The sequence below is a fragment of the Thrips palmi genome, unplaced genomic scaffold, assembly GCF_012932325.1.
Source record: "Thrips palmi isolate BJ-2018 unplaced genomic scaffold, TpBJ-2018v1 HiC_scaffold_7, whole genome shotgun sequence".
Lineage (NCBI taxonomy): Eukaryota > Metazoa > Arthropoda > Insecta > Thysanoptera > Thripidae > Thrips > Thrips palmi.
In genome coordinates, this window is record NW_023144634.1 from 2,019,761 (window position 1) to 2,034,057 (window position 14,297).

The following is a 14,297-nucleotide window of genomic DNA, read 5'->3' on the forward strand; positions in this document are numbered from 1 at the left end:
TTCTCTGAGTGGATTTTGGCTCTTTTCCGCCTCCCAAAAAAACCAGTTCGTAATTTGCGAACTATTTCTTCGTATAACAAAGTATATTAGTTTGTATAATGTATGCTCACTTCGTAAGGTTTTAAGCGTGTGCTGCGAGTGGCAAAAAATCGCAAATAAAAAGGGTTGAAGAGCGAGAGTTTTAAATAGCCTTCGTTCTTTCAAGTTTTTTGGACTGTTTGGGAACGGATCTGCCTTTATGGAAGTCGACGTCTGATGATTTCCCTCCTCGCGAGTCGCCAAGTGCCTCCGCCGCTCGCTGTGCCACACTGCTACTCTTTGTGGAGTCGTATCGACAGGCGGCTCCGGGCAATCCTCGGGGAAACCGACGCGCGCGGCAGCGGATTGGAGGGGAGGAACCCCGGGAGGGGCGAAGGTGTACGAAGTGCACGCCAGGCCGCCCCGCCCCGGAATACTTGCTGCGGCCTCGGGGGGGGGTTGCGTTTTCTGTCGACGCCGAAGTGTTTTTGACGTTTAAAGTGATGTATTTTTTGCCCCGGGGTGTGCGTAGCGCCGCACGGGAGGTCAGCCCAGGAACACACCTTTGCACTCAGGGGGCGGGAAGGTGGATTTTTTTTTGAGGGGGGAATTTGCGTAAACAAACAGGCTAGCCTGGACATCCTCAGTCCAGGAAAACGGCCCCGGGAAGGACACAAACTGTATTTATAACCAGCGATTTGTCGACAAATTTTTCCCGATAGAAAATTTCTTACCTTTTAGGAAAAAAGCATACGCAATGTTGCACAGAGTTTTTCTGCATACGTGTTGCGTTCTTTCTGCCTCAAAGGGATTGCATTTATGCTGTATCGACTGCGGGCGTTCTCTCTCCCCTTTCAATCTTTTTAGCATGAGTCGACGCTCCCTTCATCGCCTGCCTGTATTGGTTCCTGCATGTTCAAAACCCGGAAAATCCTCTGTCAGCATTAACAGTGTTTCTCTTTTTGGTGTTGCCTGTTTCGTGCCGCCAGTCGCACCGAGTGATGGAACAATTAGTTCCTCAATCGGTGAAAATTGTTCTCCAACTGACGTAGTGTCGTTTCAGCCTCTTTTCCCTCGCCACCAACAACCGCCCACGCAAGGCAGTGTCTGCACGACGCTTACTTCAGCGCCCAAACGGTCGTCCCTAAATTGGAGGGGGGGGGTCGCTACACCGGACGGACTTTAATTGCCGCTCGAAGGTGTCTTGATGAGGCGCGTAGATAACCTAAAAGACTTTGCTTTTCCACGCCACGCCCCGCCCCGCCACGCGGGATGAATGAACTGGACTCGCTGAATGCGGCCCGTCATTAACCCAATAGTCTCGCACGGCACAATAAAGCACCGGGGTGGGGCCACCCTGGCCCGCCCTGCCCTGCCTGGCCACCACCGCGTGCTACCGGCAGCGGGCGTGGCGGGGCGTGGCGTGGCGGCGCGCCGGCAGGGGTGTGGGCCGGCGGGGTGGCCGGCGGGGCGGCCGGTGGGGCGGGGCGGGCGGCAGGCGCTCAGTAAGGCCGCGGCCGCCGACCCGAAGCGACGCGCGACGCGCCGGAGCGACGCCCCGCCCGACGGCCCGGCAGCGGCTCGGCGTCGCGCAGCCGCGCAGCGTCTACTTGTTGCACCGCGCTGTTGCGGGTACCGGTGCTACCGCCACCGGCAGCGAGACGAGTGTGTGACGGCAAGCTTGTGACGGGTGCGGCGTGACAAGTGACCAATCCTGGAGTGAGGTGCAAGTGTGACAATGTCGTGGCAGCGAGGCCTGCGACCGGCGCCGCCGCCGCTCAACCCCGAGGACGACGACGACTACTTCCGCGGCTACGGCAGCATGGGCCGGCACTACGGCCAGTACGGGTCCTGGGGCCGGCACCGCACGCCCAACTACCACAACATGACGCAGCGTGACGGTGAGCGCCACACTGTAAATGTCTTACGGTGAAAGGCTGCACCAACAGAATATGGTGGAGATTTTGTCGCGAGGCATGGCGCCTGATGGAAGTAGAAGCCCGCGGGAAGAGTGTGACACCGTCATTTTTACGGCTGGCTGCCTGTGGAAACTGCACCGCCGTGGGCCTGTGGAAACTGCACCGCCCTGGGCTTTCGCCGAAAGCTCCTGGAGGAAAAGTGTCATGAGGCGGGGATAATTCGGCGGGCCTAAGGCGCGTTGTGAAATTAATCCGCTAAAGCCCTTCTAGTGCTTTTCCCTTCCCCCTGTTTTCCACCCCCCCCCCTCTCTGCCATTCTGCCGGAATAATGCGGGCACAGCTGCAGCCGCGTCGCCGTGGGCTGCTGCACTGGGAGAACAAGTGTGTAGGATCCCGCGCAAAGGGTTAAACCTTGTCGTGTTTACGTTTCATAAACAACCCCGGGCGCCGCAGAGGCAAGGCTTTGAATTACGACGGGAACAGTGCTCCATTTGACACAAAGTGTGGTCGAAAGGTCTCACCATGAATCCCTGACCTCGCTTTATTTTATAATTTCGTGAGAATGACTTTTGTTTTGGAAATATATTCTTCGTGAGGTTTTCCCGGTTATTCCCATTGAGTCTAGGGATGTAAGAGCATGTAATATTACCGGTAAAGAATGGTAAATTACGGTAAAATGGGTATTTTACGCAGTCCCCGGTAAAATTAGTATTGTTTGGTAATTTTGAAACTAGTGTTAATTTTGAAATAAGCAGTCCGCAAAGTTTGTCGAAACAGCGGTTTTAAGCTGACTTTGGGCAGCCACTGCGTCTGATCTAAGGCGGCTAATCGCTCTCCCTCAACGGGTGGCTGGTCTTTGGGCCTTCCTTTAGAACACCTTTGTTACGGAGTGCGATTGGCCACCTTAGTTTGGGAGCGGTATCGCAGCAAAGTTTGTCGAAACAGTATCAAATGTGTAGAAATCGTCGTTTGGGCTGACTTTGGGCAGCCACTGCGTCTGATCTAAGGCGGCTAATCGCTCTCCCTCAACGGGTGGCTGGTCTTTGGGCCTTCCTTTAGAACACCTTTGTTACGGAGTGCGATTGGCCACCTTAGTTTGGAAGCGGTAACGCAGCAAAGTTTGTCGAAACAGTATCAAATGTGTAGAAATCGTCGTTTGGGCTGACTTTGGGCAGCCACTGCGTCTGATCTAAGGCGGCGAATCGCTCTCCCTCAACGGGTGGCTGGTCTTTGGGCCTTCCTTTAGAACACCTTTGTTACGGAGTGCGATTGGCCACCTTAGTTTGGGAGCGGTATTGCAGCAAAGTTTGTCAAAACAGTATCAAATGTGTAGAAATCGTCGTTTGGGCTGACTTTGGGCAGCCACTGCGTCTGATCTAAGGCGGCTAATCGCTCTCCCCCAACGGGTGGCTGGTCTTTGGGCCTTCCTTTAGAACACCTTTGTTACGGAGTGCGATTAGCCGCCTTAGTTTTGGAGCTGTATCGCAGCAAAGTGGATCAAAACGATAAAAATTTACTTAACCCAAATGTACCGTATTATACAGTCAAATATCGTATTCTACCGTTATCTACGTATTTTTGAAACTCACCGGTATTTTTTCATCCTTAATTGAGTCCATTCCCGCTACCTTCTGTGTCCTGCGAATAGTACCGCTGGGGCATTGGTGGGTAGTCCTGGCTAGTCCTGGCCCTAGTGTACATTTCCAGCAATCCTGTAAAGTGCTTTGAAGAGCTCACTGGCCGAGGGGTTGGAGACTCGACGCGTGGAACCTCGTTGGCGCCCAGCCAGCGTGTGCGGGTCGAAGCAAGCGAAACACTGGCTCCAGCGCCCCGCGCCAAAATTTAAACATATTGCCCCTGACGGGCCGAAAGGCGTGTCGAGGCGGCGAAGAAACGTCTTCATTATTTCTGAAGTACCGTGTGTACACTGCACAGTGGACCAGAAGACCGGTGGAGGCCAAAATCGCTGGCTGCCTGCGTAGAGGAAGCGCAGGGTTTGTCCTGCCGAGCCATTCAGAAGAACGGTTTGTCGCTCTCTGCCGCCCTTGAGGAAAGCCGTGTGCGAGAGAGACAGCGAGACTCTTCCGAATCTCTCGGCTGGATTGGCGGACCAAGCGAGATGCGCGGCGGTGTAGCGCGCTATATTCGGCCCGCGCCGCGCGCCGCCACCTGCCCAGTAGACTGATGCCGAGAGTCTGTCTGTCTCTCTCGCACTCATGAGGCGTCCCGCACGGGCGCGAGAGAGACAGAGCGACGAAAACGACTCTCGGAAATCAGTCTGCAGCTCTTTGCGTCTTCCCCACTGGGGTTTGGCAAACAGAGGGTGTGGGGCAGGCCGGCACGGGCCTCCAGCGAATGCATTGTGCTGCTCACTTATTAATTAACTTTGTTTTACCTCCGGTAATGTACGCGGTGTACTACACTCTGCATTGTTTCCCGAGTTAAAACTCTGGTGTGTCCGCGGGCGTCGCACAAAGTTCTGGTGGGTGTGCCAGCGAAAGCAGGAGCTTGAATCAGGACAGGTGTTGGCAAATTGGATTCGTCGGTCTGCCTGGAGTTGAGCGTGCTGATCTGAGGGTTGACCAAGCCTTCCGTACAGCCTTCCAGTCGAAGGAGCGAAGTGAGGCGGGGCAGCGTTCGGCCTCGCTGCGAGGCTCAGCCAGGCCTCTACCGGGGTTCTGCCGGGGCCAGGCCGTTCGGAGCGGAGGCTATTTCGGCCTCGGCCAGCCTGGTTCCAAAGTCCGCCGCGCTGCCGCGCGCCACCGGCGAGGCGTCTCCTTTGGCGACCGGCTGACGTGCTGAGCAGCCTTTTCATTATTTTCCCTTTTCATCACGTCTGTTTGAACGTAAACAGTGGCGGCGCGGTGGCGGCCACCAATCTTTATCTGGTCGCCTTTCCCCGGCGCGCGGACGGAGTGGCGGAGGCGGCGAGGAGAATGAAATTTCCGGCGGCGGAGATGCGGGGCGGTGACCGCCTGGCCGGGCGTAGCCGGGGGCGCCCCCTGCCCCGGAGGCTCCGCGCCGCGCCGCCGCGCCCCGCCGTCTGGGATTGGAATCGCTGAAACCGAACCGCCGCGCCGCGCTGAGGGATGGCCATGGCGATAGCGAGTGGTTGGCGCGCGGACCGCAGTCCGGGTCGCCGCGCCGAGAAAAGTGACTTTTACACTACAAATCCAAAGGTCAGACTTCTCGCCACTCCAGAGTCAGTGTCGTCTTCACGGCACAGAACACCAGATGAACTTTTCTCGTAATTTTTGTGCATTAAAAGACCATTCTTGAAGACGACTCATTTGTCAGAGACACCCGAGTTCACATAGGATCTGTGTAAAATAGTTTCTCAGCACCGCTCCGTGTCCACTGCGCTCCATGCTGCCGACTGGCTTGGTACTGTCGGCTCACGGTTGGAGTGTTTAATTCAAAACATCGAGTGCGGGCGCTCGCTTGCACTGCGCTGCCATTTCAACGCTCTGGTTGGCTTTTTTTCGACCCCCGTCGAGGGGTGCGGTGCGGTGCTGCATTTATTTCCATCTCAACGCGTGTTCCGGTCGGACGCGCCACGCCAGACGGCGCAAGCGGCGCGAGTCGCGGCAGTGAGGCTTCCTCCGCGATCCGGCCACCGTAAAACGGGAGTAAAAATGGAAACAAACGGGGAAACGTGTGTAGTGTAGAGGCCGTGCGTGGCGCGCCGGCGGAAGCCAACCGGAAGCAACCGGAAGCGCCACCTTTGATTGGCAGAATAAATTAGCATAGCTAATGCGCCCAGCCGCCCGGAGTTTTCGTACTTGATCGCTTGTTCTGGAATCTGTCAGGTCGGGACGTCGGAGCGGGGTGGCAGCCTCCCCGGAGGCGCGGAGGCTGAGGCTGCGACCCCGGCCCGCCCGGCCCCACCGGATACTGCAAACAAGCCGTTCAAAGGGGGACGCCGTGACCCGCGCTACTCTGTCGTCGACACGAAGCGAAATGATTGAAGAAGGGCGTTTACAGCTGAGAAGCCACTGGGCTGGTTGGAGAACGAGTTTTCTCGATGCCACTCAAGCGATTAGTCGAAACCTTGCAAACAAGTTCAGGCCTTTGCAAAGAACAGTTTGCCCTTAAACGGGGTTAAAAAGAGTTCGGTCGGTGGTGAACTCCCTTTTTCAGTGCCAAGTATTTCGGGCATAAGAATGGGCTCAGTCAAAATACTTCAGCGTGGACGCGGTCGTGAGTCGCCATGTCGTACCTCTTGCAATCAGAGCGGCCCCAGCCGGGTGGGCGGTGGCCTGGCTGCCTGCCTGGCTGCCTCCCTGGCTGTACCAGAGGGAGGCGGTCAGGACGCACAGGCTGACCAGCCGGCCAGGCAGGGCTGGCAGCCAGCATCTCTGTATCCATCCCCCGACCGCACAAATCGAAACGCGAGCAAGCTCCAGGGGTGGCTGTGCAGTGCACAAACCTGCAGCCACCCTGCGACGGCCCTAGCAAGCTCCAGGGGTGGCAGTCGCTGTGCAGTGCACAAGCCTGCAGCCACCCCGCGACGACCCTTCTTGCCATTTTGTTGTTGAGCAGTCTTATCCAGTCGCTGAGAGAATCATTGCTCAGAGTACACACTGTGTTGACCTCGCGGGAAGAGTACAAAACCTCGTCGTTGCTCACTGCACTGGCTTCCAGCTTTTGCATGGTTGCAATGCACGTACGAATCCATCGACAAAAGCATGTGTTGAGCTCAAAACTAAGTAGTGTACAAGTTCGTAGTTGTAACTCCCTTTCACCTAGTTAGCGTTTTTATTTGTCCAACATTTGAAGTTATCTTGTTTGGTTTTCAGCTATTTTGAACGATTACTATTCGTCGCCTCATTTGATGCACCTACGCACCTGTCTGAAAGGTAACCTTGTGCATCAATACGCACAGAGCACGTAATGCACTTGCAGTGGTTTTGGCATGCACTCACCTCGTGTTGCATTGGTGGAACGTAGTTGGATAACGTTTGAGTCACTTGTATTTTTTTTTTCAATCTGCACCCTACCCTGAATGGAACTCGCATAGTCAGCACCTGCACAGAAACACCCATTCTAGAATGTATTCCCTTTTCTTCTGCTTTCTTTTTCTGAGAGCCTCTATTCTGTCTTCGTTTCCGTCACCTTGATTGTCTTACCTGCTTAACCTATTCCCACCACCCCACCCAACCCCTTCCTGGACGATCCAAAGTATTATGCAAACGCTGCGACAGTGTATGACCCCGTTTACTTTCTTGTATGAGCTGAGGGTTGGGCCTTCCTCGGCGCATGCCGCTCCCCAGTAGGGGTCTAAAAGCGTGAAAAATAAAATTTGGAAAAAAAAACATGAAAGAAAACGGTTTTTTGCCGAAAAAAACGGAAATTATTTTTTGGGCTGAAATGGTGCTTAAACGGGTGGCGCGAAGCTAAGGGGGGAGCGTAGTGGCGCGTTAGGTGGCAAAAAAACGGAGCTCACGTTTTTTATTTTTATTGTCATACTGGGTGTTGATATTGACCTAACTAAGCTTGCCAGCATGTAAATAAGCGCAAATAGCAAAAAAACACCAAAAGTACCAAAATTAGGAAAAAAACATATTTTTCCGGAAAAAATGCTAAAATAAAAAGCCGAAAAAAACAGTTTTTTTCCGTTTTTTTATGTTTTTTCCGGCTTTTAGAACCCTACTCCCCAGAGCGTGACGCTTGCGGAGGCCCTGCAGGACCTGGCCATACAGGAGTCCGTGCCGCCAATGGCCATCAACTCCCTGCTGTGCTAGGTCCTTGTACGGCGGCCCTATTCAGCCCTTGACGCCCCAGGGCGCAGGGGCGCGTACCTGCGGTGCCCTGCGGTGCCCTGCCGTGCCCTGCGGTGTAGGGTGGCCAACCTCTCTTTACTCACGGTTGCTCCCTTTGCGTTCGACTGCCACTTGACAGGCGGGCCGCGTGGCACCCCTACCTTTTGCAATCTCAGTGCGATGTTCCCGTTTCGCGCACGTTAGTGGCGAGACCGGCAGCGCGCGCGCGTGTGTGTGTGTATGTGTGTGTTGTCGGTGTGTGTGTTTGTGTGGTGTGTGTGTGGTGTGTGTGTGTGTGTGTGTGTGTGTGTGGTGTGTGTGTGTGTGGTGGATTGGGTATGGGGCAAGGTGTTTTGGTTGGTGTGGTCGCATGGGCCCCATACGTTCTTGCCTCGCGGGAACACTGCGGTCAGGCTGGGCGTCAGGAATTCTACTACCTTCCGCTGTCTACCTCGTTTGGTTTTTCAGTGAGGGCCGGTCGTTACGCAACGGTGTGGACTGCTGGATCTCACGAGAATACGACTGACGAGTCGTCAAAATTTCGGGGACACTCGAGTGAATTTTCCTTTGGACTAAGTCTTAGGTTAGAGCCGAATTCAAAGTCTATATTTTCCCTCGGTTTACACGCACCACACTCAGCGCAGGCCGTGTACGGCACGGGAGCCGCCCCCCCTCACACACACAAACACACACAGGCTCGCACACAGGCCTCTGGCAAAGCCGCTGAGCCCTTTGGGACTCACGCCGCTGCTTTTGATCCGCTGCAGCAGCTGGACATTGGACAATTCGTTTCATTTGGCAGATAGTGACGCGTCGTGGCGCTCGGTGGCGCTGTGGTCCGAGAGCCGCAGGCCTTGCCGCGCGCTGCAGAGCTCACGGTCGGCTTACCAGCCCCTCGCCTGTGCCCTCTGACACTCGCCACCAAAAACTAACACCCAATTAAACTTTCCCGTCAGAGGTGGGTCGTGTAAAAGAACCATTGAAGGTGCACGCTATAAGGGAAGTTGCAAAATTGTGGGTCCTTTGGCTCCTAAAAAAGTAAAAAATATCTCGTTCTAAAATTGTTTTTAGCATTTTTCCTGTATTCTAGGGGTCATTCTAAACGCATTCCGAAGGAGGCCAGTATTTTCTCGCACTTTGATTTTCCCCATACTTTTACATGGGGGAATGGCACGGAAGTTACCGAAATGTGCATGGCACGGAAGTTACATCATCAAACAACCGTGAAAACGGACAACCGGTTCACCAAATCGACCAGGTGTCTCGCCTAAAGTTTAAAAGACGTAAAAGCGCAAAATGGGCCAGGTGGACCGAAATCGATAGGCCGAGTAGCAAGCTCGCAATTGATGACACGGAAGGTTACACATAAACTGACACACATGCCGGATTTTTACCTTTGGTGGTCAAGCTAGCCGGAATGGAGCCCTCCAGCGAAAATCCGCCTACCGCGCTGGAAAGAGGAAACCGTGCTGGTGATTCTGGACGTTGAGCCGAACTTTTCCCCGTACAGGTTCGGCGCTGAGGCGCGAAACTAAAGTTGACGATGTTGGAAACCAGTACACGGTGGACATTTTTTTCATCCAACAAGCAGGAGGTGAGAGTCATGGAATAAATTGCTATCCAAGAATGTCATAAAGTTGCCAACAGAACAAAAGGGCTGTTCGCGGATTTGCTCTCCGACAAATAGTTCAGGAGATTTTCGCCTTGAAACACGGACTTTTTGGACAATGGACAGCACGGAAGTTACATTTTGCCCAGTTTTAGCCTGTTTTGACAGGGAAATGCTGAACTGCATGCTCGGTTAGTGTGTGGGATAGTAGGGGGAGAGAAGTTGAGTCATAGGAATCAAACCGCAGGTCGATACGTCGAAAAATAAGGAAACTGTGGCCCAAAGAAACAAAAAGGACCCACAATTTTGCAACCTCCCATAATATAGAAGTCCATTCTTTCGAAAATAATGATCGAGGAAAGTTGTGAGTGTTTATGTGTTGAGGCCCTGAAATGTTATCATATTCTGGTTAACACGACGCCGCTCGCTGAATCTTAAATTCTTTCCATAGTGTGTCATGCAATAAATTTTCTCCCTCTCGTCCAGGCTGTTGAAATGCAAACTGCGTTTTCGCGAGACGGTCGCTGTTTGTCCAAAGTGGGTGGCTGGTGGCTGCATGGGCTGCTGGGGGTTGAAGGGGTCGAAGGGTCGCAGGGGCGGCGCGACAGGTCAGCAGGAAACGTGACTTTGCTTTCAGCGGGAGTGTCGGTCACTGTTTCTGCCCCGCCACTAGAAATGCCCGAGTCTCAGCGAGGAAATTAGCATCGGCACGTAGGCTGACCTCGGCGCGGAGGGATGAGGCAGATACGTCACTGGATCGAGCAGTCGGCCAGAAGACCGGCGCTGGTCGCCGAAACACCAGACGCGTTTCGAGCTCCAGGGTCGCTAACTGGGACTCGAACCGAACGTGTGACCCCACCAATGGATTGCTGTCGGAACGGGGAATCTATTGGCGGGGTCACACGTTCGGTTCGAGTCCTATTTAGCGACTCTGGAGCTCGAAACTCTTGTCGGGTTTTTGCCGCCTGCACCGGTCTGGGACGCGGCAACGCGCCGAAAGGGAACGTGATCTGTCCCTCTCGCGGCGTGGCGCTGCACTGGCGCCTTGTTTGCCCGACTTGTAGCTCATCCTCATCCAGCTCGGCCTGGCTTTTTGCCTGCCTCCTTTCCCCCGGCCCCCACAGTGGCCCCCACACGTCTTGGAGGGCCCTCTTCCCTCTTCGTTGCGCGGGGCTCTAAAACCGCGCGCCGCGCGCGTGTCTAAAGAACTTTTATGCTGCCTTTCTTTTTGCCCTCATTTTTGAGAGCGGTTTCTCTCCCTTCCTACCCCGGCATGAATAGGAGTACAGGGATAAACTCGATCCGAAATCTTGTCCAGAAAGCCTAGCGTACCGAAAAAAATGTTCCCCAAATCCTGCATTTTTTTCTGTTTTTGTAAGAAAAAGGATCTTAAAATATTTTTTGGTCATACCAGGATTATCGTTCGGATCAAGAGCATTATTTTCTCAGGAAGGCTAAGAAATGCTTTTTCATGTTACAAGATGTCTGTTTCGGTGGTGCATCGGGGTAGAGGGAGGGTCCAGGGATAAACGAGTTGTTGAAAACTAGATATGTTGTGTTCTGTACTCACCCAAATGTTTCCACCTTTCCTTGATTGTGAGCTATCTAGACTTTGTCAGTGGTCATGGTTTATTTGCAACTACTTGTAACCTCTTTGTTTTCTTCCAACCGTTTCTTTTTTTTGCCGACGTTGCTAGCAGTGTGTAACCGATGGCGTCGTTTTGCAGTGACCAAGCTGCGCGAGCACTGGGACGAGACCAACAGCAAGGTGATGTCGCGCAAGACGCAGCTGGACGCCATGCTGGCCGACAGCCAGCGCTACGAGTCGAAGCGTCTCGAGGTGGACGCGTGGCTCCACCGCATGGAGGTGCGCCTGGACCGAATGGGGGCCGTGGGGCACACTGCCGACGTCCTGGAGGCCCAGCTGCGCGACCAGAAGGTAGGGGCAGCCTCACACAGTGGGCCAGAAGACCGGTGGGGGCGGCCAAGACACGTTTTGAGCTCCAGAGTCGCTAAACAGGACTCGAACCGAGCGTGTTACCCCACCGATGGATTCCTCTTTCCGAGAGCAATCTATTGGTGCGGTCTTACGGTTCGGTTCGGTTCGAGTTCCATTTAGCAACAAAAACCTGTCCGGGATTTCGGACCTTGGGACGAAGGCAACCCGACACTTGGTCTACGTCATTTTCTTCCGCCGCCGGGAAGCCTTAAGACTGACGGGCGGACACCTGTATCGCACTGCTTCACACCGCAACCCCTCCCCCGTTTCTTTCTAATATTTCACTTCGTGTTTTAAACCTCTCAGACTCGAGCAGAGCAACTTTTCAGGACCTGCGCTGCGTTATATACCTGTGCATTTTTCGCGCTACTTCCCCTTCTCTGGAGAAAGGGGAGTGGGGGAATTTTAAGGAGTGCGAGTCCATTTCTCCCTGTCTCTCTCTCTCTCTCTCTCTCTCTCTCTCTCTCTCTCTCTCTCGCCACTCGAGCATCCGCTTCCGTCTCCTTTTGCTTTTTATCGTTTCCGGCGCGACCGGGCCGGCAAGCTGGGCGTCGTGCGGTCCTCGCTGGGGTCCTTCCTGGAGGCCCTGGAGGTGCTCGGGCCGCCACCCTCATTCGGCGGGGGGAAAAAACACGAAAAAACCCCGCCCCAATTCATTACCGCGCGGTGTCAAAATTTTAAAAAGCGATTACCTGCGCGTCGTCTGCACTGCGAAAAAAAAAAAAAAACGCTCCGTGTTTCCGTTTCGCGCGAAATTTTTGACGGACAGTCTCGTTTGTGGCTGAACTCTGACGATGCAACCACCGAGTTGTCAAATGCGTGTTTGGTTTAGATCGAGGCAAAGCTCCCTTTTTCCCCAGGCCTTCCACGCCGAGCTCCCCAGTAAACACCACATGGACCTGTTCTCGCAACTCACGCAGAAGCTGATCGCCGTGTACCAGCAGGACGACACCACCGCGTCAAGAAGATGAGGGAGATGGTGAACCAGCGGTACCAGAACCTAAACACCAGGTGGGTTTCGTTTCGCTCCGGCTCGATATGCTAACGGGATTGGCCCCGATCGCAGGGGTGGCCGACGCGGCTGGCGCATCACGACCCACTGACCGGCACCTGCCGCTCGATCTTTGAAGTGAAGCAGGGAATAGCAAGTCCCCCATGCATTCAGATATGGGGAATCTTCGCCAATGAGCCCTTTTCTCCGATGTCAAGCTTTCATGACTACGCTTGAGGGGGATACTACGCTTTAGTTTCACCAGTGATTCAACTAATGGAAACCCCAAACCCCCTTTTTACCCTGCTGCAGCATTGTGAAACCCCGGGAAGATGCTGCAGTCCGCCATGAACTCCTGCACACGTTCGACCGCTCGCTGGACAAGTTCCTCGCGTGGCTGTCCGAGGCCGAGTCGTCCATGGAGGCCATGGAGGCGGACGCGGACCGCATGGCGCAGCGACGCGACGGGCGCGACCAGGGCGGCGCCCTGCAGCACCAGCGGCAGCTCAAGGTAAGTCGGAGCAGCACGTGTTGCGGCAGTGTGCAGGCGCGGCCTACAAACCTTAAAACATTGAGCATGGCTCGGAGCGGTGCGTGGGTTCCACGTTCGACGCCGTGCGCGTTTCGGTCACGATGGCACGGGAGTCTGTCCGTGGCTCAGTCGAGTCTGCCACAGTGCTACCCAATCCGAGAGGGCTTACATGTATCCGACAAGCGGAACCGAACCCACCGAGCGGGGGCGGGGCGGCCGAGGGCGCGGCAGGGCGGGGTAGATGCTGCAATGATAGGACCAGACCGCCTCGTTAGTGTTTCGTTGGGGCGGCGGCGGAGGCGGAGCCCCGGCACTGTCAAAGTTGGGTCATTTAATGACTAAATCGTGGGGACATTTTCCATTTCTTTGGAATGACTCCAATTTCATCGCCATCGTTTTCGTCAGAATCACGATGGCGTAGTGTCTTCTCTCGGAGCACACACGGAAAAAATGGTTCCTGTTTTCCCCGGGAAGCCTAGGGTAAAGGCAGAGGCCATTTCAGGGAGTTCCGGGGGAAACCAGAGCGGTTTTGCAGTGCACATGCATTTAGCAAGGATAGTTCGAAGCCCCGACCGGTGAACGAGGGTTTCAAGCGATTCGGGAAAGTTGCGAGGCAAGTTGCCATTTCCCGTTTGCGCTTTAAACCGCGTCCGAAGCAGCACCATGGGGCGACTTGTCTGTGGGCGTTAGCCAGTGGCGTAGCAGCCCGGCCCGCCGCAGCCGTCGTTCCATAACGCGTCTCCACGCCGCGTCCCGTCCGCCAATTCTTCCAACAAATCGCATTTGGAGGGAGAGAGGGCGGCGCCGGGCGGCGCGGCGTGGGAAAGTTTGAGCCCCCCTCCGGCCCGCCCCTTCGGCCGGGTCCTAATCTCGCCCTTGCACGTTTCGCGCGGGGAAAAGGGGAAAGGAGTGCGAAGCCGAGACTCGGGGGGGCAGCCCTGTGTCTGTGTGGGCTGCCCATAAGTGCGACAGAGACCGGTACTGGGGTCGCTGGGAAAGTCGCGGCGATCGGCAGCAGGGCGAGGACGCGGTTGCCGTAGAGTGCCTCCCTTGGGTTGCGCGCTGTCGCGGTTACCCCACGGGACCGCCGCCCCACCACCCCCCGCCCCGCCCCCCCCCGCTCCACCCCCCCGGGGACGCCTACTGGGGCCCCCTCCCCTTGGGAAAAAAAAGGGAAAACGAATTTGGGGGCGATATTGGGGGTTGGGGTGGGGGGGGGCTGTCCGTGGGCTGGTGGCCTGGGTGGGGGGCGGGGGTGATTTCTTTGGAACGGCGGGCTGTGCCCCCGCGGTCCGGCCGGGGCGAGACGCTTCAGACGGCGGCGGCCTCCCCCCCGGCCCGGCCCCGCCTGGCCCGCGGCCTCGCCGGGGTCCCTGGCCTCGTCCTGGCCTCGTCTTGGCCTCGTCCTGGCCTCGTCTTGGCCTCGCCTGGCCTCGTCCTGGCCTCGCCGGGCCTGTCCCTTGCCTC

General features: G+C 55.5%; 1 protein-coding gene across 1 annotated transcript; it reads left to right on the forward strand.

The window, feature by feature from the left end:
- Positions 1-1,675: 1,675 nt before the first annotated feature.
- LOC117652705 (dystrophin-like) lies at positions 1,676-12,278 on the forward strand. Its single transcript, XM_034397798.1, has 3 exons — positions 1,676-1,919; positions 11,036-11,247; positions 12,168-12,278. Exons 1-3 carry the CDS (start codon positions 1,757-1,759, stop codon positions 12,276-12,278), a joined length of 486 nt encoding a protein of 161 aa, XP_034253689.1. The 5' UTR covers positions 1,676-1,756.
- The last annotated feature ends 2,019 nt before the right edge of the window (positions 12,279-14,297 follow it).